General features: G+C 43.6%; 1 protein-coding gene across 4 annotated transcripts in view; it reads left to right on the top strand.

Moving 5' to 3' along the window:
* FGGY (FGGY carbohydrate kinase domain containing) overlaps positions 1-25,926 on the top strand; it is a 381,065-nt gene that overhangs the window by 193,268 nt on the left and 161,871 nt on the right. For all 4 annotated transcript variants that reach the window (XM_077450606.1, XM_077450605.1, XM_077450604.1 and 1 more), the window contains exon 8: positions 1,690-1,793. In XM_077450606.1, coding sequence (XP_077306732.1) covers positions 1,690-1,793 — 104 coding nt within the window. The remainder of the gene's footprint in view (positions 1-1,689; positions 1,794-25,926) is intronic.

Here is a 25,926-nt window from a genome sequence, read left to right as displayed (position 1 = left end):
CGTTCTGTGCAAATGGACAAAAAACTCACCCAAATTATATGGGGCTATTTCCTGAGCTGGTCGAATGTTGTTCATTGATTAAAAACAGAAAATACTTCATTTGACCACTAGAATAGATGGTGTCCAATCATAGGAGAGGACGGGAGGAGAGGATGGGAGAAAACATCAAGGACATGGAGGACACCGCTCGCCGCCCGCCACAGTCACCCGCTGCCCCACCGAGACAGGGTAAGTAGTGGCAGACGGCAGGCGGGCACAGTGGCAGCATTCGATGGGCACAGTGGCAGCATTTGATGGGCACAGGGGGAGCATTCGATGGACACAGTGGCAGCATTTGATGGGCACAGGGGGAGCATTCGATGGACACAGTGGCAGCATTTGATGGCACAGTGGGAGAATTTGGTGGGCACAGTGGCAGCGTTTGATGGGCACAGTGGTGGCAATTGATGGGAACAGTGGCAGCATTTGATGGGCACAGTGGCGGCATTCAATGGGCACAGTGGCAGCATTTGATGGCACAGTGGGAGCATTTGGTGGGCACAGTGGCAGCGTTTGATGGGCACAGTGGCAGCAATTGATGGGCACAGTGGCTGCTTTGATGGACACAGTGGCTGTGTTTGATGGGCACAGTGAGGCTGTAATTGATAGGGGGGTTTTGTTCAGAATTTTTCCGTTTGTTTGCGCCCCCCCCCCCCAAAAAAAAATTTTGAGCACCATATATAGAGGAATTAGGACCTCCTGCTGGTGACCTCTAGTGATATAAAGATCTATATAGAGGAATTAGGACCTCCTTCCTCCTGCTGGTGAGTGGTGACCCCTCTAGTGATATAAAGATCTATATAGAGGAATCAGGACCTCCTTCCTCCTGCTGGTGACCCCTCTAGTGATATAAAGATCTATATGGAGGAATCAGGATCTCCTTCCTCCTGCTGGTGACCCCTCTAGTGATATAAAGATCTATATGGAGGAATCAGGATCTCCTTCCTCCTGCTGGTGACCCCTCTAGTGATATAAAGATCTATATGGAGGAATCAGGATCTCCTTCCTCCTGCTGGTGACCCCTCTAGTGATATAAAGATCTATATAGAGGTATCAGGACCTCCTTCCTCCCGCTGGTGACCCCTCTAGTGATATAAAGATTTATATAAAGGAATCAGGACCTCCTTCCTCCTGCTGGTGACCCCTCTAGTGATATAAAGATCTATATGGAGGAATCAGGACCTCCTTCCTCCTGCTGGTGACCCCTCTAGTGATATAAAGATCTATATGGAGGAATCAGGACCTCCTTCCTCCTGCTGGTGATCCCTCTAGTGATATAAAGATCTATATAGAGGAATCAGGACCTCCTTCCTCCTGCTGGTGATCCCTCTAGTGATATAAAGATCTATATGGAGGAATCAGGACCTCAGTGGACCTCAGGAATCAGTGATACATCACTGGGTCTAAATAGGACACATAATGAAATGAAAAGGCTTTATTTCAATTTTTATATTGAAAAGGGAGCAAAGGAGGAACCAGGGAACACAAAGAACACAATAAGCAGACTACACTTCATTATCAATGGTAGATACACGACATAGTTGGAGGAAATAGCCCAGCGTGTTTTGCTGCTCTCACATTTTGTCATGTGCTTGGCCTCTGTGTTGTGCAGTTCTAATCCTTCTCCCTGTTTTGTTTCTTCTCGATAAGGAGTAATCGGCGCAGACGTGACGGGACGCCATCTCCCCTGTGAAAAGGAGCCAATCACGTCGCGGCTGGCCCTGATCTGCGGAACGTCGTCTTGTCACATGGCGGTCAGTATCGCACAGATATCTCCTGGCTGTCATTGTGTGCTCTGCCTGTCCTCAGTTCACCCCTCAGTCTTCTCCTCGCACACCCGCCGTCCGGGTTTATGAATTGCGCTGTGTGTTTGTGTGTTTGAGGTCGCCGCGGCCGCACTGAACGCTGTCTTCACGTCAACGGCCCGTGAAATTGTGTGTTTTTTATTTACGTCTCATCTCTATTAATATCTGGACCGGGCACGACGTTCAGAGGCTCCAGACATCCCTAAGTGACCCGGGGAGTTTTCATTCATTTTAGGAAGAGAGAAATACTAGGTTAAAAAAAAAAACATTTTAAGGGGAACTCTGGGCAAACCCTATTAACCACTTAAGCACCGGACCTCTTTTTTAGATGTGTTGTTTACAAGTTAAAAAAATTTTTTTTTTTTTGCTAGAAAATAACTTAGAACCCCTAAACATTATAAATTTTTTTCCCTAACACCCTAGAGAATAAAATGGCGGTCGTTGCAATATTTTGTCACAACGAATTTGCGCAGCGGTCTTACAAGCGCACTTTTTTTTTGGGGGGGGAAAAAATACACTTTTTTGAATAAAAAAATAAGACAACAGTAAAGTTAAAGACTCTAGAGAATAAAACGGCGATTGTTGCAATATTTTATGTCACACGGTATTTGCGCAGCGGTGTTTTGAACGCAACTTTTTGGGAAAAGGGACACTTTCATGAATTAAAAAAAAAAATGAAACAGAGTAAAATTAGCCCAATTTTTTTGCATAATGTGAAAGACAATGTTATGCCGAGTAAGTTTATACCCAACATGTCACGCTTCAAAATTGCGCCCGCTCGTGGAATGATGACAAACTTTTACCCATAAAAATCTCCATAGGCCAAGTTTAAAAAATTCTACAGGTTGCATGTTTTGATTTACAGAGGAGGTCCAGGGCTAGAATTATTGCTCTCGCTCTACCGATCGTGGCGATATCTCGCACGCGAGCTTGGGCGGATGGGGTGCATTTAAAAAAAAAAAAATAAATTTCTTAATGATTTTAACTTTTTATTTTTAGGTTTTAAAAAAAAAAATAAATAAATGGTGTCACTTTTATTCCTATTACAAGGAATGTAAACATCCCTTGTAATAAAAAAAAAAAGCATGACAGGTCCTCTTAAATATGAGATCCGGGGTCAAAAAGACGTCAAATTTTATATTTACACTAAAATGCAATAAAAAAAAAATTGTAATTTAACCACTTCAATACCGGGCACTTAAACACCTTCCTGCCCAGACCAATTTTGAGCTTTCAGCTGTACCCAAATTACATTTTTATCATTTTTTTTTCACAAATAGAGCTTTCTTTTGGTGGTATTTGATCACCTCTACGGTTTTTATTTTTTGCTAAACAGTTTTTGCAAACTTTGTAAATAAGATAGGTGGCACTGATGGGCGACACGGATGGACACTGATAGGTGGCACAAATTGGCACTGATAGCTGGCACGGATTGGCATGGATAGGCGGCATGGATGGGCATGGATAGGCGGCACAGATGGGCATGGATAGGCGGCACGGATGAGCACGGATGGGCACTGATAGGCGGCACAGATGGGCACTGATAGGTGGCACGGATGGGAACTGATAGGCGGCATTGTATTGTATTATATTGTACTGATGGATGCCAATCAGTGGCAAACAATAATGCATGCCATCCCATTGTGGCACTGATTGGCATCCATTGTGGGCACTGAATGGCATCCTTGGTGGTCTAGGGTGGCATACCTGGTGCTGGGCATCCCTGGTGGTCTGGTGGCGTCCCTGGTCGATCAGCACAGACCCCCCCCTGTCAGAGGAGCAGCCGATCGGCTCTCCTCTACTCGCGTCTGACAGACGCGAATGAGGAAAAGCCGATCAACGGCTCTTCCTATTTACACTGTGATCAGCCGTGATTGGACACGGCTAATCACGTGGTAAAGAGTCTCTGTCGGAGATTGTAGTTGCAGTGTGTCAGACTGACACCCCGCAATGATCGCCGTGATGTGTGCCCCGCGCAGCAGCTTAATATCCTGATCACGTCATATGACGTCCGGTCAGGATATTAAAACCACTTTGCCGCAGTCATTTTGCTATATGGTGGGCGGCAAGTGGTTACATTTTATTTTATTTTTTTAAATGGCCCTTTAAGAGCTGTGGGCTCTGTGCTCACTTTCAGAAGCACCCGCATACATCGTCTCCGAGCTCACCGGGCCTATCGGTAAGACCGGAGCCAATCCAGACCGTCGGATGCCTGAGCGGGAATCCGAGGGAGGGCAAGATAGCCCCTACTCAGCTCTATGCTCTTGGAGGACCGGAGCCACGTCTGACGTCACTTCCGCATCTCAGCCTTAAAGGGATGATTTTTTTTTTCCCTTGAAGCCAAAATTACATTTTTTTTTTTTTTTTTGCTTTTAAACGTAAATGAGAGATCTGAGGTCTTTTTTTTTTTGATTTTAGGTTTTGCCCCTAGATCTCGCAATAAGCTCTCTATTATAAGAGATGTATATATTTCTTGAAATAGGAATAAAAGTGGAAAACAAAAATTAAAGGGACAGTGTAAAAAGAAAAAGTGAAATAAATGAGATTTTTTTGTTTTTTTTTTTAGGCTCCCCGTCCCTCTGTGCTCATGCGCAGAACTGTATGCATACATAAGTCGCACCCGCATATGAAAACAGTGTTCAAATCACACATGTGTGGAGCGAGAGCAATAATTCTAGCAGAAAAACTCCTCTGCAACTTTAAACTGGTGACCTGTAGAAAAAAAAAGTAAAGTGTCGCCTATTAAAATTTTTAAGTACAGAAGTTTGTCGCCATTCCACGAGCGTGGACATTTTTAAAGTGTGACATGTTGGGTATCACTTTACTCGGCGTAACATTATCTTTCACAATATACAAAAAAAAATGGGCTAACTTTACTGTTTGTTTGTTTGTTTTTAAATGCACTGAATTGTATTTTATTGAAAAATTGAAAAATTTGGAGCTTGAAACTCCAAAAACACTGGAGGAGAAAAAAAAATCTATTATTCTCTATGGTGTTGGGTCACATCTCCACTCCAAGTTGTCTGAAGCCAATGGCCTGAAGCTCAAAAAAGTTCTGGATCTTTTTTTGTAGCTCGAATCGGGCAGATTTGTGCACATTGGCGCGTTTTGACCTACATTTATGCGTGATTTTCTGCTCAAATAAAAAATAAAAAAAATTATATATATATATATATATATATATATATATATATATATATATATATATATATATATATATATATATATATATATATATATATATAATACTAATAATTTATGAATAAATAAATGTAAAATAAATAAAAAAATAGCTAAAAATCATCATAATAAAATAAATTAATAATATGTAATAATACATAAATAAATAACTAACCCTTAACCTTAAATAAATATTAATAATAATAATAGTAAAAATACCATATTTATTTAGTGTTAGGGTGTTTAGTTATTTATTATTATTTTATTGTATTTTTTAATAGTTAGGGGTTAAGGTTCGAGGTTAATTATTACTGAGTTTTGAATTATTGAATTTATTTATTATTTATGATTGCTTTTAATTGTGTATTTATTTTGCAGTAGTAGTAGTAGTAGTAGTAGTAACACCTTAACCCTAACAAAAAAATATATTTAATTAGTAACCCTAACCCCTAATCACATTTCCACTCCAAGTTGTCTAAAGCAAAAGGCCTAAAGCTCAAAAAATTTCTGGAGCTTTTTTTGTAGCTCGAATAAGGCAGATTTAAGCATTTTGGTGCGTTTTTTTATTCCCATAGAAATTAATGGAAATGCGCCGTTTGTGCACATTGGCGTGTTTTGACCCACGTTTATGTGTGATTTTCTGCTCAATTAAAAAATATATATGTATATAAAATACTAATAATTTCTGAATAAATAAATCTAAATAAATACACAAATAGCTAAAAATCATCATAAATAAAATGAATTAATATGTAATAATGCATAAATAAGTAATAATTAACCCTTAACCTTAAAAATATATTATTATTATTATTATTATTAATAATAATACTACTAATAATAATGTATTTATTTATTTAGGGTTGGGGTGTTTATTTATTATTATTTTATTGTATTTTTTTAAGGGTTAGGGGTTAAGGTTCGGGGTTAATTATTTATTTCTTATTACTGAGTTTTGAATTATTGAATTTATTTATTATTTATGATTGCTTTTATTTGTGTATTTATTTTACATTTATTCATTTATTATGATTATTAATATTATTATTAGTAGTAGTAGTAGTAGTAGTATTAACCGCTTCCCGCCCACCCTATAGCCGAATGACGGCCTTAGGGCGGGCGGCTTCCCTCGCCTGGCCGTCCCTGGACGGCCTGGTGTTTACTTCCGCAATGCGCGCCGCCGCGGGTGCGCATCGCGGAAGTTCTGTGTTTGCCGTGTCCCCCGGGGACAGGCAAACACAGATCGCTGTAAACGGCCAATCACAGCGGCCGTTTACAGCGTGATCGGCGTGTCCAATGGGAGATGATCTCATATGTAAACATATGAGATCATCTCTCAGCGCCGCTCTCCCTCCTCACACAGACAGCGTGTGAGAGGGGAGAGAAGAACGGCTGCAGCAGCCGTCAGTGTACAAAAGAAAAAAAAAAAAAAAAAAGTAAAAAAAAAGTTTAAAAAAAAGTGCCATCCTCCCCCAGAGCCATCCTGCCCCAGTGCCATCCTGCCCCAGTGCCATCCGCCCCAGTGCCATCTCCCCCAGTGCCATCCTGCCCCAGTGCCATCCGCCCCAGTGCCATCCGCCCCAGTGCCATCCACCCCAGTGCAATCCACCCCACCCCAGTGCCACCTGCCCGCAGTGCTATCTGTCCCCAGTGCCACTTGTCCCCAGTGCCATCTGTCATCAGTGCCACGTATAAGTGGCATCTGTCATCAGTGCCACGTGTTATTAGTGCCACATAGTGCCATCTGTCATCAGTGCCACGTATTAGTGCCATTTGTCATCAGTGCCACCTGTCAGTGTCACGTGCCATCTGTTGTCAGTGTCACGTGTCATCAATGCCACTTATCAGTGCCATCTGTCATCAGTGTCACGCGTCATTGGTGCCACGTATTAGTGCCATCTGTCACCGGTGGCACGTATTAGTGCCACGTGTCATCAGTGCCACATATTAGTGCCACGTGTCATCAGTGCCACGTATTAGTGCCACGTGTCATCAGTGCCACGTATTAGTGCCACGTGTCATCAGTGCCACATATTAGTGTCATCTGTCATCAGTGCCACGTGTCATCAGTGCCACGTATAAGTGTCATCATTGCCACGTATCAGTGCCATCTGTCATCAGTGTCACGTGTCATTGTCCTGGTGCTTCAAAAGTGTAATAAATAGTCAACAAGTTAGATGTGTAATTTATGCTTCTAGAACACGTGATGGCGCTCCCTGCATGTTGGGCCTCTCTATGTGGTCAGGCTGTGAAAAAGTCCCACACATGTGGTATTGTAATACTCAGGAGGAGTAGCAGAATTTTTTGGGGGGTGTCATTTGTGGTATACACATGCCACGTGAGAGAAATAACCTATTACAATGACAATTTTGTGGAGAAAAATAAAGAAAATGAAAAATCTTCATTTTGCAAAGAATTGTGGGAAAAAAATGACAACATCAAAAAGCTCACCATGCCTCTTACTAAATACCTTGGAATGTCTACTTTCCAAAAAGGGGTCATTTGGGGGGTATTTGTACTTTCCTGACTTGTTCGGGTCACAAGAAGCGAGATAGGCCACCAGTACATCAGATGTGATCAATTTTGTGCGATTCGCACCACAGCTTGTAGACTCTCTAACTTTCACAAAGACCAAATAATATCCACTAATTTGGGTTATTTTTACCAAAGATATGTAGCAGTATAAATTGTGGCCAAAATTTATGAAGAAAAATTAATAATTTGCATAATTCTGTCACAGAAACAAAGAAATATGCGTTTTTTTTCAAAATTTTCGGTCTTTTTTCATTTATAGCGCAAAAAATAAAAACCCCAGAGGTGATCAAATACCACCAAAAGAAAGCTCTATTTGTGGGAAAAAAGGACACAAAATTCATTTGGGTACAGTGTTGCATGACTGAGTAATTGTCATTCAAAGTGTGAGAGCACCAAAAGCTGAAAATTGGTCTGGGCAGGAAGGGTGTTTAAGTGCCCAGTAAGCAAGTGGTTAACACCTTAACCCTAACCCCAACTCCTAATCCTAACACTAACCTAACCTTAACGCTTACAACCTTCCCTTAACAAAAGAATAAATCATTTATTGCTATTAATTTATTATTTATGATTGCTTTTATTTATTTGTGTATTTATTTTACATGTATTCATTTATTATTATTATTCGTAGTAGTATTAACACCTTAAACCTAACAAAAAAAAATACAGTATATATAATTAATAACCCTAAACCTGACTCCTAATCCTAACACTAACCTAACCTTGGCTCTAACCCCTTCCCCTAACAAAAGAGTAAATCATTTATTGCTATTAATTTATTATTTATGATTGCTTTTATTTATTTGTGTATTTATTTTACATGTATTCTATTATTATTATTAGTAGTAGTAGTAGTAGTAGTAGTATTAGCACCTTAAACCTAACAAAAAAAATACAGTATATATAATTTATAACCAGAACCCCAACTCCTAATCCTAACGCTAACCTAACCTTAGCTCTAACTCCTTCCCCTAACAAAAGAATGTATAAAAATAAATGAAGAATAATAATAAAATAAAGAGAAAAAAAGCTGAAATACCTAGCAACACACGATGCAACAGATGATAGTTTTCTCTATTGGCTAATAAAAAAAATGCCAAAGCTCAAAAATGCTGTATATGAACGCACAAGTTGCACATAAATGCTGGAAAAATGTTCAAAGACGCTACGCTCAGGTGTGCAGCCTAAGTGTTACTTTGTTTGTGGCAGAGAACAATCAGGTCTTCTGCCCTTAAGACGGCGCTGTGTTGTGTGGCAGAGATGTGTAAATAAAGTGATAAATTGCAGCTGAGAAAAAAAAAAAATGTTCCCATGCAAAGCCAGACTGTGCGGCAGAGCTGTGTAAATCTCAGAACCGGATGGACGGAAATACAACTCTTTTGGCAGGCACAACCGCCCCACACAGATGTGTTTAGCTGTGTGCCTGGAGTTCCACTTTAAGGACATACAATTGATACAATGTGACATTTATTTGGATTTAGTCCCCCTTTTTTATTACCTTATTACAAAACTTTTCAGCAACATCTGATCATTTTGTAACTTATATCGGAATCCAATGTGAGGTGCAGATTATCAGAAGAAGAATTTTTTTATTTTTATTTATATTTTTGGAGCGACCCCTCGGGCTCTGATCCCTACGAGCTCCGGGGAATGCTGGCAGACTGTGATTTGCAAATAGCAAGTGCTGCAATCGAATCGGCGCGGTGACGCGGCGTAGACAGTGACACTTCCCACACGTTGCAGGTGTTGGAGTTTCTTTCGATTTTTTTTTTTTTTTTTGTCTTGTTCGGTAAAGAAGACCACTTGTTCTGGAATCCACTCGCCAGACATGACCGAGACTCGCAGAAGCGTGACTTTTAATGCTTTGCTAATTGTAATTGCCGGTCTTACATCCATCAAAACCGGGATTTGGTGTTGGCCATGTGGAACGGGCCGCCATTGGCTGCGAGCGCCCCGGCTATTTGTACAGGGCCAGACCGTGGCCTATTAATAGGCTGTAACATAACCTATGGATTCCGCGATTCAGACACCATCACACCGCGCATCTGGGTCTGTACGTTGATTACACGACGTGAAAAGATCCCTGTTCCCCCCTCGGCGAGACGGATGTTTGGTCAATGTCTGGGTTTTCGGGGGAGAATGGCGGCTTTTCCCGGTGATGATGTTTATTTCCAAAGTCAACTGTATATAATCCAACCACTTCAGCTCGCCGGCCTGTACACCCCTTATGGGCCGGAGAACTTTTTAACATCTCCACTGCGGCGCGGCGATATCTTGGTCAATACTTCCGATAACTAAGTAGTTGTTATTTATTGGTTTTTGGAGAAAAATTAGTTTTTCTCAGGCAATATGTAAACTTTAGACAAAAGATGTAAAAAAAAATTGTTAAATAGTTTTTTTTTGATAAGTGTTAGTTTAAATATAAGTGTGATAAGTGAAAAGTGATAAGTGTTTAGTTTTTTTGATAAGTGTTAGTTTTAAAAAAAAAAGTTTTTTGTTCCAAAAAAAAGTTTATTTTTTTTTCCAATAAAACTACTTTTTTTAAACAGACACTGATTTAAAAATAAATTGTAATTAGTAATTTTTAAATTTACACACATATACATATATATATATATATATATATATATATATATATATATATATGTATATATGTGTTTTTAAAAAATATTTAAATTTTTGTATATTTTAAATAAAATGTATACATTTATATAACACATTGCTAATAGTATTAGCAACATTTCCATGCAGTGCACCTCTTACAAATATGATGCAGGAGATGGTCAGAGACTGCAGACAGGATGCAGGAGATCAATGCAGCCTCACCTGTGCCTATCAATGCAGCCTCTGTGCCAGTCCATGCAGCCTCACCATGCCCATCCATGCAGCCTCACCATGCCCATCCTCGCAGCCTAACTGTGCCCATCATCGCAGCCTCACCGTGCCCTTCATGGCAGCCTTACTGTGCCCATTATTGCAGCCTTACTGTGCCCATTATTGTAGCCTCACGGTGCCCATTATTGCAGCCTCACGGTGCCCATCATTGCAGCCTCATGGTGCCCCTCATTGCCCCTTTACTGTTCCCATCATTGCAGCCTCGCGGTGCCCATCATTGCAGCCTCACGGTGCCCATCATTCCTGCTTTACTGTGCCCATCATTGCCGCTTTACTGTTCCCATCATTGTAGCCTTACTGTGCCCATCATTGCAGCCTCACATTCCCATCATTGCCACCTTACCGTGCCCTCATTGCCACCTCACCGTGCTCTCATTGCCACCTCACCGTGCCCTCATTGCTGCCTCACTGTGCCCATCATTGCCACCTTACTGTGCCCATCATTGCCACCTTACTGTGCCCATATTGCAGCCTTACTGTGCCCATTATTGCAGCCTTACGGTGCCCATTATTTCAGCCTCACGGTGCCCATCATTGCCACTTTACTGTGCCCATCATTGCCGCTTTACTGTGCCCATCATTGCCGCTTTACTGTGCCCATCATTGCAGGCTTAATGTGCCCATCATTGCAGCCTCACATTCCCATCATTGCCTCCTTACTGTGCCCCTCATTGCCACCTCACGTCCCCTCATTGCCGCCTCACCATGCCTATCATTTCCACCTTACTGTGCTCATCATTGCCACCTTACTGTGCCCTCATTGCAGCCTCACCATCGTTGCAGCATCTCCCGCTGTGTCACGGAGCCAAGTGTGAAACGTTCGGCCGCGCTGTGACAAAAGTCCCGCCCTTCTCCTAGACCAGCTCGTGTAATAGACAGAACACTGCATCTATCACATGAGCTGGTCTAGGAGGAGGGCGGGACTTTTGTCACAGCGCGGCATAACATTTCACACAGTTCGGTGACACAGCGGTCTCCCACTGTGACAAGTGACAATGGAGCAATCAGTTATGGCATCACACACACGGAGATCGAGGAGGGGAGGAGGAGGGAGCGGAGGAGACTCCTGCAATACTAATCTTTGCTATTGGCCGATACCGAAAACACAATTTTCAGCCGATAATTTTCGGGGGCTGAAATTTCGGTGCACCTATGTATGTATGTATGTATGTATGTATGTATGTATGTATATGTATATGTGTATATATATATATATATATATATATATATATATATATATATATAATATCTCTCTCTCTCTCTCGCTCTCGCTCTCTCTCTCTCTCCCTCTCTCTCTATATATATATATAGATAGATAGATAGATAGATATACACACATACACACACTTTAGTCTATAATCTGTCCCATTTAAAATTACACTAAAATTATATTTCTCATGTTTAATGTATTTATAACAGGAGCTTACAGTATATAGCACCGATGCTTTACATACACTAAGTATTGGGACGCCTGCCTTTACACGCACATGAACTTTAATGGCATCCCAGTCTTAGTCCGTAGGGTTCAATATTGAGTTGGCCCCGCCCTTTGTAGCTATAACAGCTTCAACTCTTCTGGGAAGGCCGTCCACAAGGTTTAGGAGATGTGTCTATGGGAAGGTTTGACCATTCTTCCAGAAGAGCATTTGTGAGGTCAGATACTGATGTTGGATGAGAAGGCCTGGCTCGCTGTCTCCACTCTATTTCATCCCAAAGGTGTTCTATCGAGTTGAGGTCAGGACTAGTCAAGTCCCTCCACCTCAAACTCGCTCATCCATGTCTTTATGGACCTTGCTTTGTGCACTGGTCCATAAATATTGTGTATGTCGCAGAATTCATATTGGCCTTAAATTTATGCAGAAATTTAACTTTTTTTCATTTCTTTTGATATGCTTTATAGCAGAAAGTAAAAAAAGGGTGTCCCAATACTTTTAGTAATATAGTGTGTATAAATATATATACACATTTAGTATAAATTGTGTATATTTATTTATATATTTAGTGAGAAATAAAATGAAAAATAAAGAAAAACAAATTATAAAAAAAAAATGTAGGGAAAAAAACAATAACAAGATCAAGGTTAGTGTTGGGGTCAAGGTCGGGGTCAAAGGTCAGTCTATTTTGGGTAGAATTAAAAAAAAAATGTTTTTAAAATTAGTATCAGTGTCAGTCATTGTCAGTGTGTTTTAGGCAGGATTAAAAAAAATAAAAATAAATGCGCACCATTATTTTTTGGGCCCTACTACGGGTACAAATAACTACTATCATACACATAAGTGCCATTGCTGGAATCGTCAGGAGCAGGATCATTTATTTTGGGTTGTTCTTTGGTGGTAAATTATGATAATAGCAAGAAATATACAGCTAAATTAAAAATAATTTTTTTATTTTTCTTACTATTTTGAGACATTTTTACTTTGATAATAATAAAAAAAAAAAAAAAAAAAAATCAGGAGATATCCGTTATCGTTTCCTACCAAAAAAAAGCCCAGTTTTTCCTTAAAAAAAAAAAAAGAAAAGCAAAATGTGCACTGCTGTTTTTTGGGCTCTACTACGGGTACAAATAACAACTAATAATATGTGGCATCGCTGCAGTTGTCGGGAGCAGGATCATTTATTTTGGGTTGTTCTTTGGTGGTAAATTATGATAATAGCAAGAAATGTACAGCTAAATTAGAAATATTTTTTTTTATTTTTCTTACTATTTTGAGACATTTTTACTTTGATAATAATAAAAAAAAATAAAAAAAAAATCAGGAGATATCCGTTATCGTTTCCTACCAAAAAAAAGCCCAGTTTTTCCTTAAAAAAAAAAAAAAGAAAAGCAAAATGTGCACTGCTGTTTTTTGGGCTCTACTACGGGTGCAACATTGCTGCAATCGTAAGGGGCAGGATCATTTATTTTGGGTCATTCTTTGGTGGTAAATTATGATAATAGCAAGAAATATACAGCTAAATTAAAAATAATTTTTTAATTTTTTTTACTATTTTGAGACATTTTTTCTTTGATAATAATAAAAAAAATAAAAAATAAAAAATTAGGAGATATCCATTATCGTTTCCTACCAAAAAAAAGCCAATTTTTTCCTGGAAAAAAAAAAAGAAAAGCAAAATGCGCACTGCTGTTTTTTGGGCTCTACTACGGGTACAACATTGCTGCAGTCGTCAGGGGCAGGATCATTTATTTTGGGTCGTTCTTTGGTGGTAAATTATGATAATAGCAAGAAATGTACAGCTAAATTAAAAATAAACTTTTATTTATTTTTATTTTTTTTACTATTTTTAGCCAGTTTTTCTTTGATAATAATAATGAAAAAAAATCAAGAGATATCCATTTCACTTCCTACCCAAAAAAAAAGCCCAGTTTGTCCTAAAAAAATAAATAAAAATAAATAAAAAAAATAAATAAAAACGCGGTGTAATCCACCTGGATGCACAAAGTAGTTGTGGTGATATGTACGATTTTACCAACACGTGTCAAAGGTTGCAAAATTGTGCTTGGGCATTAATATTTGTTTTACACCTAGGCAGGAAGGGGTTAAGGGGCCTTTACCACTATTGCAGCTTGAAGCCGGTGCATTAAAAACAATTATTTGCGGTCACTTTTCACGCATATAAATGGTGGTTGGTTTTATCCTCTGCTCTCGGTCGTGTAATATTTTACCGCTCGGCCTCAGCGGGTTTGATTCTGATCTGGATGTCGGAGTGAATAGCAGCAAGTCTGTTCTCCGTTGCACAGATCAGACGGGACCTTTCCGTTCGTACAGGTGGATGCAAACCGCGTTGTGTGCCAGCTTATTGCCCATTTGAGTTTACATTGTGAATGTTACCAGTAATTAGGGAAGGGAGAGGGGTAGGGGTGGGGGATGGGGGGGGGGGGGGGTGTTGGTTGGCACAAAATAAGAGTGAACGTATTTGGCTTGGCCTAAACACCGGGGTCTCAGCCAAAATACAGTCTGCCGGTTTACAAGAACATAACTTGCTTATGATGATGTATAGGGGACTGATTCACATAGAGGGTAAGGGAAGGGTAGCGGGCGGCGCGCTCCCTCTGTGCACATCATCTGTGTATGTGAACCAATGAACCCAAGTGCCCAATGGGGATCTAAACCCGACTTTTTCATATAAGTACATTTTGATTAAACACACACACACGTATCAGCATCACACGTCAGCGTGGCGGGCGGGCTTTAACGCCGTCATCTCGCTGTTCTGTGCTAAGTGGGCGCTCCTAGCATTCCACAATGCTAGCACTCCTAGCATTGTGACCGGTGTTCTGCCCTATAGTGTCCGGCCATCAAATAGTGTCCGCTCCGTACTGCGCATGCGCAGTACGGAGCAGTCAAAGCTTCGGAAAATCTCCGAAGCTGAACGGCGCCTGCGCCGTGAGTGGAGGTGGTAGCCCCACCATCCAAGCGGACATTAGGTTGTGAATTTTAGAGGGCCCCGCGCATGCGCAGTACACAGGGGACACTATCGGATGGAGGACGTTATATGACAAGACACCGGCCGTCACTAGGAACTTCCTGTCCCGCCGGATCCCGATCATGTGACCACTGTGACAGCCAATCGCAGTGATCACGTTTCGGGAAGCCCGCCTTGTCATCGTTCAGAAGCTCCTAAAGGGCTGGCAGGAGGCGGCACCAAGGATTTAACACATTTCAAAGGTTGTTTTATAATGCATTTAATTTTGAACTCCGGGCACAAAAAAAATTATTTTCGTTATTACCCACAGGAAATACATTCGTTTTGTATGCCCTAAACAACTTTTCAACCCCAGATATTACTTTGTAAAAGTAGCAATGACATCACCACTGTGCTGTATATAGCCTGAGCAGGGAGCAGAGCTGTGGGAGGGGCAGAAAAGCTCCACCCACTACAGGCTGCCTGCAGGAAACTACGGGAAGGGGGTGGAGACATGACCAGTCACCTGCACAAAAGGAGAGAGCAGAGCTGTGGGGAAGACCCAGTAGGCTCCACTCGCTACAGGCTGCCTGCAGGAAACTAAATGAGGGGGCGGAGACGAGACCAGTCACCCTGCACAAGGAGGGAGAGCAGAGCTGTGGGAGAGACCCAGTAGGCTCCGCCCGCTACAGGCTGCCTGCAAAAAATGACAGAATAGGGCGGAGATAAGACCAGTCACCTTGCACAAGGAGGGAGGCTCCCAGCAGGCTTCACCCATTACAGACTGCCTGCAGGAAACTAAAGGAGGCGGCGGAGACAAGACCAGTCACCTTGCACAAGGAGGGAGAGCAGAGCTGTGGGAGGGGCCCAGAAGGCTCCACCCACTACAGGCTGCCTGCAGGAAACTAAAGGAGGCGGCGGAGATTAAACCAGTCACCCTTCACAAGGAGGGAGAGCAGAGCTGTGGGGGAGACCTAGTAGGCTCCACTCACTACAGGCTGCCTGCAGGAAACTAAAGGAGGCAGCGGAGACAAGACCAGTCACCTTGCACAAGGAGGGAGAGCAGAGCTGTGGGAGGGGCCCAGAAGGCTCCACCCACTACAGGCTGCTTGCAGAAAACTAAAGGAGGGGGCGGAGACAAGACCAGTCACCTTGCATAAGGAGGGAGAGCAGAGCTGTGGGAGGGGCCCAGCAGGCTCCACCCACTACATGCTGCCTGCAGGAAACTCAAGGAGGGGGCGGAGACAAGACCAGTCACCTTGCACAAGGAGGGAGAGCAGAACTGTGGGAGGGGCCCAGCAGGCTCCACCCACTACAGGCTGCCTGCAGGAAACTCAAGGAGGGGGCGGAGACAGAACAAGCCACCTTGCACAAGGAGGGAGAGCAGAGCTGTGGGAGGGGCCCAGCAGGCTCCACCCGCTGCAGGCTGCCTGCAGGAAACTAAAGGAGGGGGCGGAGACAAGACCAGTCACCTTGCACAAGGAGGGAGAGCAGAGCTGTGGGAGGGGCCCAGCAGGCCCCATCCACTGCAGGCTGCCTGCAGGAAACTACAGGAGGGGGCGGAGACAGGACCAGCCACCTTGCACAAGGAGGGAGAGCAGAGCTGTGGGAGGGGCCCAGCAGGCCCCATCCACTGCAGGCTGCCTGCAGGAAACTACAGGAGGGGGTGGAGAAAAGACCAGTCACCGTGCACAAGGAGGGAGAGCAGCAGTGAGTAGTCTTTGGGAAAAGTCTCACACTGGATCTGGAAGAAATACATAAAGCATGCCAAGATTCAAGAAGAATACACGGGATGAATAGATTTAGATATTATTTGCATGTCCCAGAGTTTGGCTTTAAATCTGAAGCTTTAATATAAATAGTCCCTGGTGTCCTGTGAGAAGCTCACAGTGTGCAGTGAAATTGGAGTAAGCCATGTCAGTCCAGGAGAGGAGCCGGTAAAACTGCGGAAGACTGAAGGGGAGTCCGGAGGTCCCCTTTATAAATAGCGACATAACACAGATGAGCCCAGGAGACACATCTGTTTTTTCTTCTATTTTCGGGAGCGGTGTCACCATAACACCTGTACATGTTGTAGCGATTTCTGGACAGGGAAAAAGAGAAATGATTTTTAACGATTATTTTTCTTTGAGCTCGGCTCAGTTAATCAACATTTAATCAGCAGGTAATCACCGCTCGGTTATTCTTTCCCAGGGACCATAAAGACAGGGGAGGAGACAAATTAACGTCCCGGCTTTAGTGCGGCGGCTCAGCTTGCGGTCGGGCCGGTGTTAGGAGCGCTTTATATTTTAGCAGGTAAAGCAAGTTCCCATGGTGGAGCACAGAGGGAGCTTTGTGTCTGCGGGGAGGGTGGGGGCTGTGGGAAGTCTTGCTCCACTTTGTTGTGGTTTGGAGCGAATAAAAATAGTCAGTTGTCAGGAAAAAAAAAAATATAAGGAACATTAAGCAGAGGGGAGTACACTTGAGCAGACCTTGAGTTTTGCAGCCTGAGGCTGTTTCAGAACTACAAGTCCCAGCAAGCAGGAGCTTCTAGTCCTTTTAACCCTACTAGGTTGTATGTTATCTGTTCAGTAACTTCATTGTAATATGTATTTGTAAAAAAAAAAAAAATGCAGTGCGAATGGGAAAAAACAAATGTTATTAGACTATTTTCTGTGCTAGTCGAATGCTTTTCATTCATTTAAAATAGAAAATACTACATTTTGCCACTAGATGGTGCCAAGTATCATAGGAGTCTCCTATTGATTTAAAACATCACTATCAGAAACCATGAAATCAGACAGAGACAGAACTACAGTTAAATCACACATGTTTAAAAATAAAAGTAAAAAGAACAAACGTAATCAAAAGATAGCCAAAGTTCGGTAAGCGGAAAGGATAGTCAGCCAAGCCAGAAGTCAGGGATCAATGTAGTGGAACAGCAAGCAGGATCTGGAGCCAGAAGGGGTGTCAGCAAAGCCAGTCTTTAAACAGGAAAGCTGGGGATTGTTTCTTGTGCTGTTGACCAAGGTGAAGGCAGAGCTCCTCTGGACTGGACAGCTTAAGTAGGCAGGACTGACGAGCAGGATATCATCAACAGCTTAGTCACTGTGGAGAGATAGGAGCTGGCAATTAGCCGACAGCTGAGCAGGCCAGCTCTGAGAAGGGTGGGCTGAGCCCAGCCCTGACCATCACATTTGGCCACTAGATGGAGCCAGGTATCATAGGAATGTCTTATTGATTTAAAAAGGTAACTAACACATATGGCCACTAGATGGAGTTCAGTATCATATGAATTTCCTAACGATTTAAAACAGAAAATAACGCATATGGCCACAGCAGATCACGCAGTGAAAGTGCATGTGCATTTGTTCTGTGTGAATGGGTAATGTTATTAGGCTGTTTCCAGTGCTGGTCGAATGTCTTCCATTGCTTTAAAACAGAAAATATCACATTTTGCCACTAGATGGAGCTACGTATCATAGTAATGTCCTATCAATTTAAAAATGGAAAATGTTATTAGACTATTTCCTGTGCTAGTCAATTGTTTTTAATTGATTTAAAATAGGAAAATATTGCATTTGGCCACTAGATGACGCTAAATATTATAGGAATGTCCTATTGATTTAAAAAACAGAAAATACCGCTTATGTCCATAGCCTATCATGAAGTGACAGTGCAGTTACTTTCATTCTGTGTGAGTGGGGAATGTTTTTAGACTATTTCCTGTGCTGGTCAAATGTTTTTTCATTTAATTCAAGCAGAAAATATGACATTTGGCCACTAGTTGGTGCTAATTATCATAGGACTGTCCTATCAATTTGAATTGTTATTAGACCATTTCCTGTGCTAGTCAAATATTTTTCATTGATTTAAAATTGAAAAATGCCACATTTGGTCACTAGATGGAGCTAAGTATCATATCAATATATAGATATCATAGATGGCGCTAAGTATCAAAGGAATGTCCTTGCTATTTAGTGCCATCTAGTGGCCAAACACAGTATTTTCCATTTTAAATCAATAAATAATATTCAACCTTCACAGGAGATAGAATAATCACATTGATTTTTTTGCCCCATTCGCATAGATTGAATTTACATTCATTTTCACTGGGTACGTTTTTTTTATAAATTTACCCCTCTGAATCTGTATAATTAAATTCCCAACAGGTGACCATCTATAGCAATGGTTTAAATCCTCCACCTTTTATCATTAAAAAGTCATCCTTAAACTCTGGTCAGGTATTTGCCTTGGCTAAGGCTGGCCATACGCCTTGCAATCTGATTGTACAATTACCTTTACATCTACCCACAGCTACAGTATGTAATACAAGAGCCTGCCTACTGAATACAAAGTATCATTTTTACTGTATAGTTTTGGCAGAGGGGGGGTAAAAAAGCCAGAATTGGGACTACGATGAGTGTCAGCAGGACCTGACCAGAGTAAGGACAGCCAATCTCTGTGATCCGGTCAGTTGCCCTCATTGTGGCCCGATGAAGGCGAGGTCTATACCCCGAAATGTATCTGATTATTATTTTATTTTTTTCCAATAAACTCTTTAAATCAGCCTTTGTCAACCTTTTCAACGCAGAGGGACCCTTGAAATAACTTTCTGGTCTCAGGGAACCCCCTCTAATAATGACTACTTTATATCTACAACTCATGATACATGAGTGTAATGGTCCTTGGGAAGAATGCTCCTTACACTTGTGGTGATTGGGAAGAAGATTAATAAAGCCTGAAGAAGGGACACGCATGTCCCCGAACACGAGCTCCTCCCCGCTAAACCAGAAGTGACGCCGATCCCCGCCAGTGCTGCTGCCTAGTGTTTGCGCTCCACAACCTCCGGAAGCATCGTGTCCAGCGGTGTTTCGGGGCCTGGAACCGTCCACATCATCTATCCCCCTGCTGGATTTACAGCTGATGGCCTCTCCTCTCTGACGGCGACTAGCGGATGTTGAAATCATTACAATGTCCATCTATGAACCACTTTTGTGAGTGTATTGATTTTTAAAAATGTTATTAAAATTTACCGTTTTACTGCACTTAGAAGGCGCCGTTCCTCTTCCATTTGTAAGAAGATTAATAGTGTCAGTGGGAACTTCAAAGAAAATAAGAAATTGCTCATTGCTTAAGGATCCCCTAGCAACCTCTGGAGGAACCCCTAGCAACCTCTGGAGGAACCCCTAGAAACCTCTAGAGGAACTCCTAGCAACCTCTGTAAGAACCTTTAGCAACCTGTGGAGGAACCCATAGCACCCTCTGGAGGAACATTTAGCAACCTCTGGCAGAACCCCTAGCAACCCGTGGAGGAAGCTCTAGCAATTTCTGGAGGAACCCATAGCAATCTCTGGAGGAACTCCTAGCAACCTCTGGAGGAACTCCTAGCAAACTCTGGAGGAACCTTTAGCAACTTTTGGAAGAACTCCTAGCAACCGCTAGCGGAACCTCTAGCAACTCTAAAGGACCTCCTAGCAACCTCTGGAGGAACTCCTAGCAAACTCTGGAGAAACCTTTAGCAACCTTTGGAAGAACTCCTAGCAACCTCTAGCGGAACCTCTAGCAACTCTAAAGGACCTCCTAGCAACCGCTGGAGGAACCTTTAGCAACCTTTGGAAGAACTCCTAGCAACCTCTAGCGGAACCTCTAGCAACTCTAGAGGACCACCAGCAACCTCTGGAGGAACTCCTAGCAAACTCTGGAGGAACTCCTAGCAAACTCTGGAGGAACTCCTAGCAAACTCTGGAGGAACCCCTAGCAAACTCTGGAGGAACTCCTAGAAAACTCTGGAGGAACCTTTAGCAACCTTTGGAAGAACTCCTAGCAACCTCTAGCGGAACCTCTAGCAACTCTAGAGGACCTCCTAGCAAACTCTGGAGGAAATCCTAGCAACCTCTGGAGGGACCCTGGTTGAGAAACCCTGATATAAATAGACCTCCGAGGTGCGATGACCTTCAAGCTACCGCTGAGAACATATTACAATTCCAGGAGAGAATTTATACCAAATCATATTGAGATATGTGACTATAGTCTTCTCAGTCCATACAAGTCCTCATCCCAGTCTAAGCCCTGATGAAGGCAAATGCTGTCAGCCCCGAAACAGATTAGTTGTGTTCCAATTAGGAATAATCGAAGGCATCCCTAAGGCGGCCATACATGGATCAAAATTTGACAGGGACTGGTGAACCCGCTGGTTGAATGACAAAAAAATAAAAAATGGACTTATCTATGAGCCGCTTCAAACTTACCGTAATTACTTTTTGGTTTGGTTCCTGTTATGTCTAAGCTTTGGACCGTTTTTTTCAAGGCAATCCCTACTATATCCACTCGACCTCTGGAAGATTTTATGACCAGGTAATTTTTTGCGATACGGCACTACAGTACTTTAACTGACAATTGCGCATTCGTAAAACACTGAACCTAAATAAAACAATAATCATTTATTTTTTTTTCCCACAGAGCTATTGGTTGTTTTTGATCACCTCTGCGGTTTAATATTCTTTGCGCTATAAACAAAAAGAGAAGCCACAATTTTGAAAATAAAAAAACAATATTTTTTACTTTCTGCTATAAAACATATCCCATAAAAAATGAAAAAAGTCAAATTTCTGCATAAATTGAGGCCAATATGTATTCTGCTACATATACAATATTGTCAAAAGTATTGGGACGCCTGCCTGGAAGAGCAGGAAGCGGTGACAGAAGACCGGGCCACCGCTAGTAAAAGAGCTGGAAGAAGAAAACGGAGGCCCGGCAAGAAGACCCGAAGAGGGGGACAAGACCCCCGAAGTCGGAAGAAGAGGCGACGGCGACAGAAGACCGGGCCACCACTAGTAAAAGAGCTGGAAGAAGAAAGCGGAGGCCCGGCAAGAAGACCCGAAGAGGGGGACAAGACCCCCGAAGTCGGAAGAAGAGGCGACGGCGACAGAAGACCGGGCCACCGCTAGTAAAAGAGCTGGAAGAAGAAAACGGAGGCCCGGCAAGAAGACCCGACAAGACCCCCGAAGTTGGAAGAAGACCCCCGGAGGGCGGCGGCAACGACGACGAAGAAGAAAGCTGGGCTCCTCCGCTAGTAAAAGAGCTAACAGAAGATAGCAGAGGAGTCCGGTGAGAAGACCCCCCCAAGACGGAAGACCACCGGAGCTGTGCAATAAATTATTTTAAAAACATGTGTTGTGTTTTTTTCTTTATACTTTTTTTCACCAGGTGAATGGGTAGGGGTACACGGTACCCAATACTCATTCACATAGGGTGGGGGGGCTGGGATCTGGGTGCCCCTTATTAAAGGGGGCTCCCGGATTCCGATAAGCCCCCCGACAACCAACGGCTAGGGTTGTTGGGAAGAGGCCCTTGTCCTCATCAACATGGGGACAAGGTGCTTTGGGCACCCCCCCATGTTCAGGGCGCGCTGCCTGGTACGGCTCAGGGGGGGGGGGTGCTCCTTTCCTGACCGACCGGGCTGCGTACTCAGATAAGGGTCTGTAATGGACTTTGGGGGGGACCCCCACGCCTTTTTTTCGGCGTAGGGCTTCCCCTTTAAGTCCATACCAGGTGACGAGGCCAACGAGGTGTCCATCTCGCCGATGGAGGTGGCGACATTGACCTCCTTCACTGAATAGACTTTCCTCCGTGTGTGGGGAAGTCCGTTCATTTCAAAAGTCCGGCGGACTAGCACAGAGACGGCCAGAATGTCCGCCGGACTGCCGAGGCAGACAATTGTTAGTCAAAACTTCTTTCTAAGTCCGCTGGATTTTTGGAAAGAAAAAGTCCGCCGGACATTCCGCCCGTGTGTGAACTCTTGTCCGCCAGATAGTCTGATCGTGTGTATGCGGCATTACTGACACTTTGTGGGAACCAGTGACACTAATACATTAATCAGTGCTAAAAATATGCACTGTCACTGTACTAATGATACTGGCTGATTATGGGGACTTTAACCACATGGATCTCTATATGATTTGGTATAAATTCACCTTTGGAATTGGAGCAGATGGTGACCTCAGAAATGACACAAAAAAATGCAAAAGAAATGCATCAAAAATCGTTACGTGTGTGCCCACAATAAACCAATTGTAAACAGGTGACGGGTCCTCTTTAAGTCCAGTATTTAGAGTGAGTGACACGGGCTTTGTGTGTCTGTCAGTATGTCGGCGTCTGAGCTCTGCTGGGAGTGGGGAAGCACCATTGCCACCCGTGCCAGTCTCGTCTTCATCTATCTTCGGGTGGAGACAGCGCAGGGAAGACAAACAGCCTCTCTGCGTTCTTGTAACGTGATCCGTGTCAGCCTGTCTGTGCGTCACCTGCTCCTTCCGTCCTGAAGAGGACCTGTCACACAGCCACCAAAGCGGATTTAAAGGAATCAGGTCTTCGGCCTTTCAGCTAACCACTGACTGGTGAACAGTGATTTCTGAATGGGACCTTGGTGTTTGAATGCTAAGGGGTTCCCAATATCCCGGGATCCCCAGGTCTGTACAGCTGCTGTGTCCATTATGGGGGTTCCCACCATCCCTGTGCTGAGTTCCCAGGTCTGTACACCTGCTGTGCCCATTTTAAGAGGTTCTCACCATCCCTGTGCTGAGTTTCCCGCGTCTGTACACCTGCTGTGCCCATTGTGAGGGGTTCTCGCCATCCCTGAGCTGAGTTTTCAGGTCTGTACACCTGCTGTGTGCCCATTATGGGGGGTTCCCACCATCCCTGTGCTGAGTTCCCTGGTCTTATTACCTGCTGTGCCCATTATAAGGGGTTCCCACCATCCCTGTGCGGAGTTCCTTGGTCTGTACCCACAACCTCACCCCTCACTGTCAAGGAGCAGAATGTCAGTTTCCCACCATCACTGTACCTATTATGAGGGGTTTCCACCATCACTTTGCCCGTTATTAGGAGTTCCCATCATCCCTGTGCAGTCCCCAGGCCTGTACACCTGCTGTGCCCATTATGAGGGGTTTCCACCATCCCTGTTTCGGAGTTCTTGGATCTGTACACCTGCTGTGCCCATTATGAGGGGCCCCCACCATCCCTGTGCTGAGTTCCCGGGTCTGTACAACTGCTGTGCCCATTATGATGGGTTCCCACCATCCCTGTGCTGAGTTTCTGGGTCTGTACACACCTGCTGTGCCCATTATGAGGAGTTCCCACCATCCCTGTGCTGAGTTCCCAAGTCTGTACACCTTCTGTGCCCATTATGAGGGGTTTCCACCATCCCTATTTCGGAGTTCTTGGATCTGTACACCTGCTGTGCCCATTATGAGGGGCCCCCACCATCCCTGTGCTGAATTCCCAGGTCTGTACACCTGCTGTGCCCATTATGAGGGGCTCCCACCATCCCTGTGCTGAGTTCCCGGGTCTGTACACCTGCTGTGCCCATTATGATGGGTTCCCACCATCCCTGTGCTGAGTTTCTGTGTCTGTACACACCTGCTGTGCCCATTATGAGGAGTTCCCACCATCCCTGTGCTGAGTTCCCGGGTCTGTACACCTGCTGTGCCCACTATGAGGGGTTCCCACCATCCCTGTTGCGGAGTTCTTGGATCTGTACACCTGCTGTGCCCATTATGAAGGGTTCCCACCATCCCTGTGCTGAGTTCTCAGGTCTATACACCTGCTGTGCCCATTATGAAGGGTTCCCACCATCCCTGTGCTGAGTTCCCGGGTCTGTACAACTGCTGTGCCCATTATGATGGGTTCCCACCATCCCTGTGCTGAGTTTCTGGGTCTGTACACACCTGCTGTGCCCATTATGAGGAGTTCCCACCATCCCTGTGCTGAGTTCCCAAGTCTGTACACCTTCTGTGCCCATTATGAGGGGTTTCCACCATCCCTATTTCGGAGTTCTTGGATCTGTACACCTGCTGTGCCCATTATGAGGGGCCCCCACCATCCCTGTGCTGAATTCCCAGGTCTGTACACCTGCTGTGCCCATTATGAGGGGCTCCCACCATCCCTGTGCTGAGTTCCCGGGTCTGTACACCTGCTGTGCCCATTATGATGGGTTCCCACCATCCCTGTGCTGAGTTTCTGTGTCTGTACACACCTGCTGTGCCCATTATGAGGAGTTCCCACCATCCCTGTGCTGAGTTCCCGGGTCTGTACACCTGCTGTGCCCACTATGAGGGGTTCCCACCATCCCTGTTGCGGAGTTCTTGGATCTGTACACCTGCTGTGCCCATTATGAAGGGTTCCCACCATCCCTGTGCTGAGTTCTCAGGTCTATACACCTGCTGTGCCCATTATGAAGGGTTCCCACCATCCCTGTGCTGAGTTCTCAGGTCTGTGCACCTGCTGTGCCCATTATGAGGGGCTGACTTTGTTTATTGGAAAATCCTACAAACAACAACTTATAAACAATAAAACCATAATAAATAAATAAATAAAATGTATTTACAAAATAATTGAATACGACTATACAAAACAAAAAAAACAAGAACATAATAAATGGTGCAAACCAAATTGTGGCCAACATAATCCTTACGAGAGAGCCAGACTAAAGCCCCATACACACTATCAGATTGTCTGCTGATTTTTTCCTTCAGGTTTACCAAAACCATATAGTACAAGGGCCTGCCTGATTGCATACACATTGAAACCCCTAAGGTTTGACCTCATATTATATGGTTTTGGTAAATCTGATGGAAAAAATCAGCAGACAATCTGATAGTGTGTATGGGGCTTAAGGAACATCACCGTAACCATGCATGTAGCTTTTTATCAAAAATATATTTGATCTGGAAATCTAGGGGAGTGAAACAAGACTACAAAGAAAAGCCGCACACCCCGAGATCAACAGGCAGCAGCTACAGAGTCCTGATATTCCTCCACGCCTTTATCCAGGCCTCCTGCTGCCACCTGTCTTTCTCAAGACCCCGAATCTTCCCAACCTCACCCAGAATGTTCTGCATCACCACTTCCACAGGGAGGATTTTACTCCGTAAGGATACCTGACACCGTGCACTCCACGTGAAATAACGGACTACTAAACTAACTAAAAAATGTGTTTCTAAATCATAATCCTGATGAGTCTGGAATGCCCCATACACCCACTCTGCATAACTCATATGGGGGAGGAAGGGTATACTCAGAGCCCTCCCCACCT

The sequence above is a fragment of the Lithobates pipiens genome, unplaced genomic scaffold (assembly GCF_037356315.1).
Source record: "Lithobates pipiens isolate NorthernLeopardFrog02 unplaced genomic scaffold, aLitPip1_a1.2 Scaffold_23, whole genome shotgun sequence".
Classification (NCBI taxonomy): Eukaryota; Metazoa; Chordata; class Amphibia; order Anura; family Ranidae; genus Lithobates; species Lithobates pipiens.
Note: the sequence above shows the minus strand (reverse complement) of the source record. Positions and strands in the feature narration are given on the sequence as shown.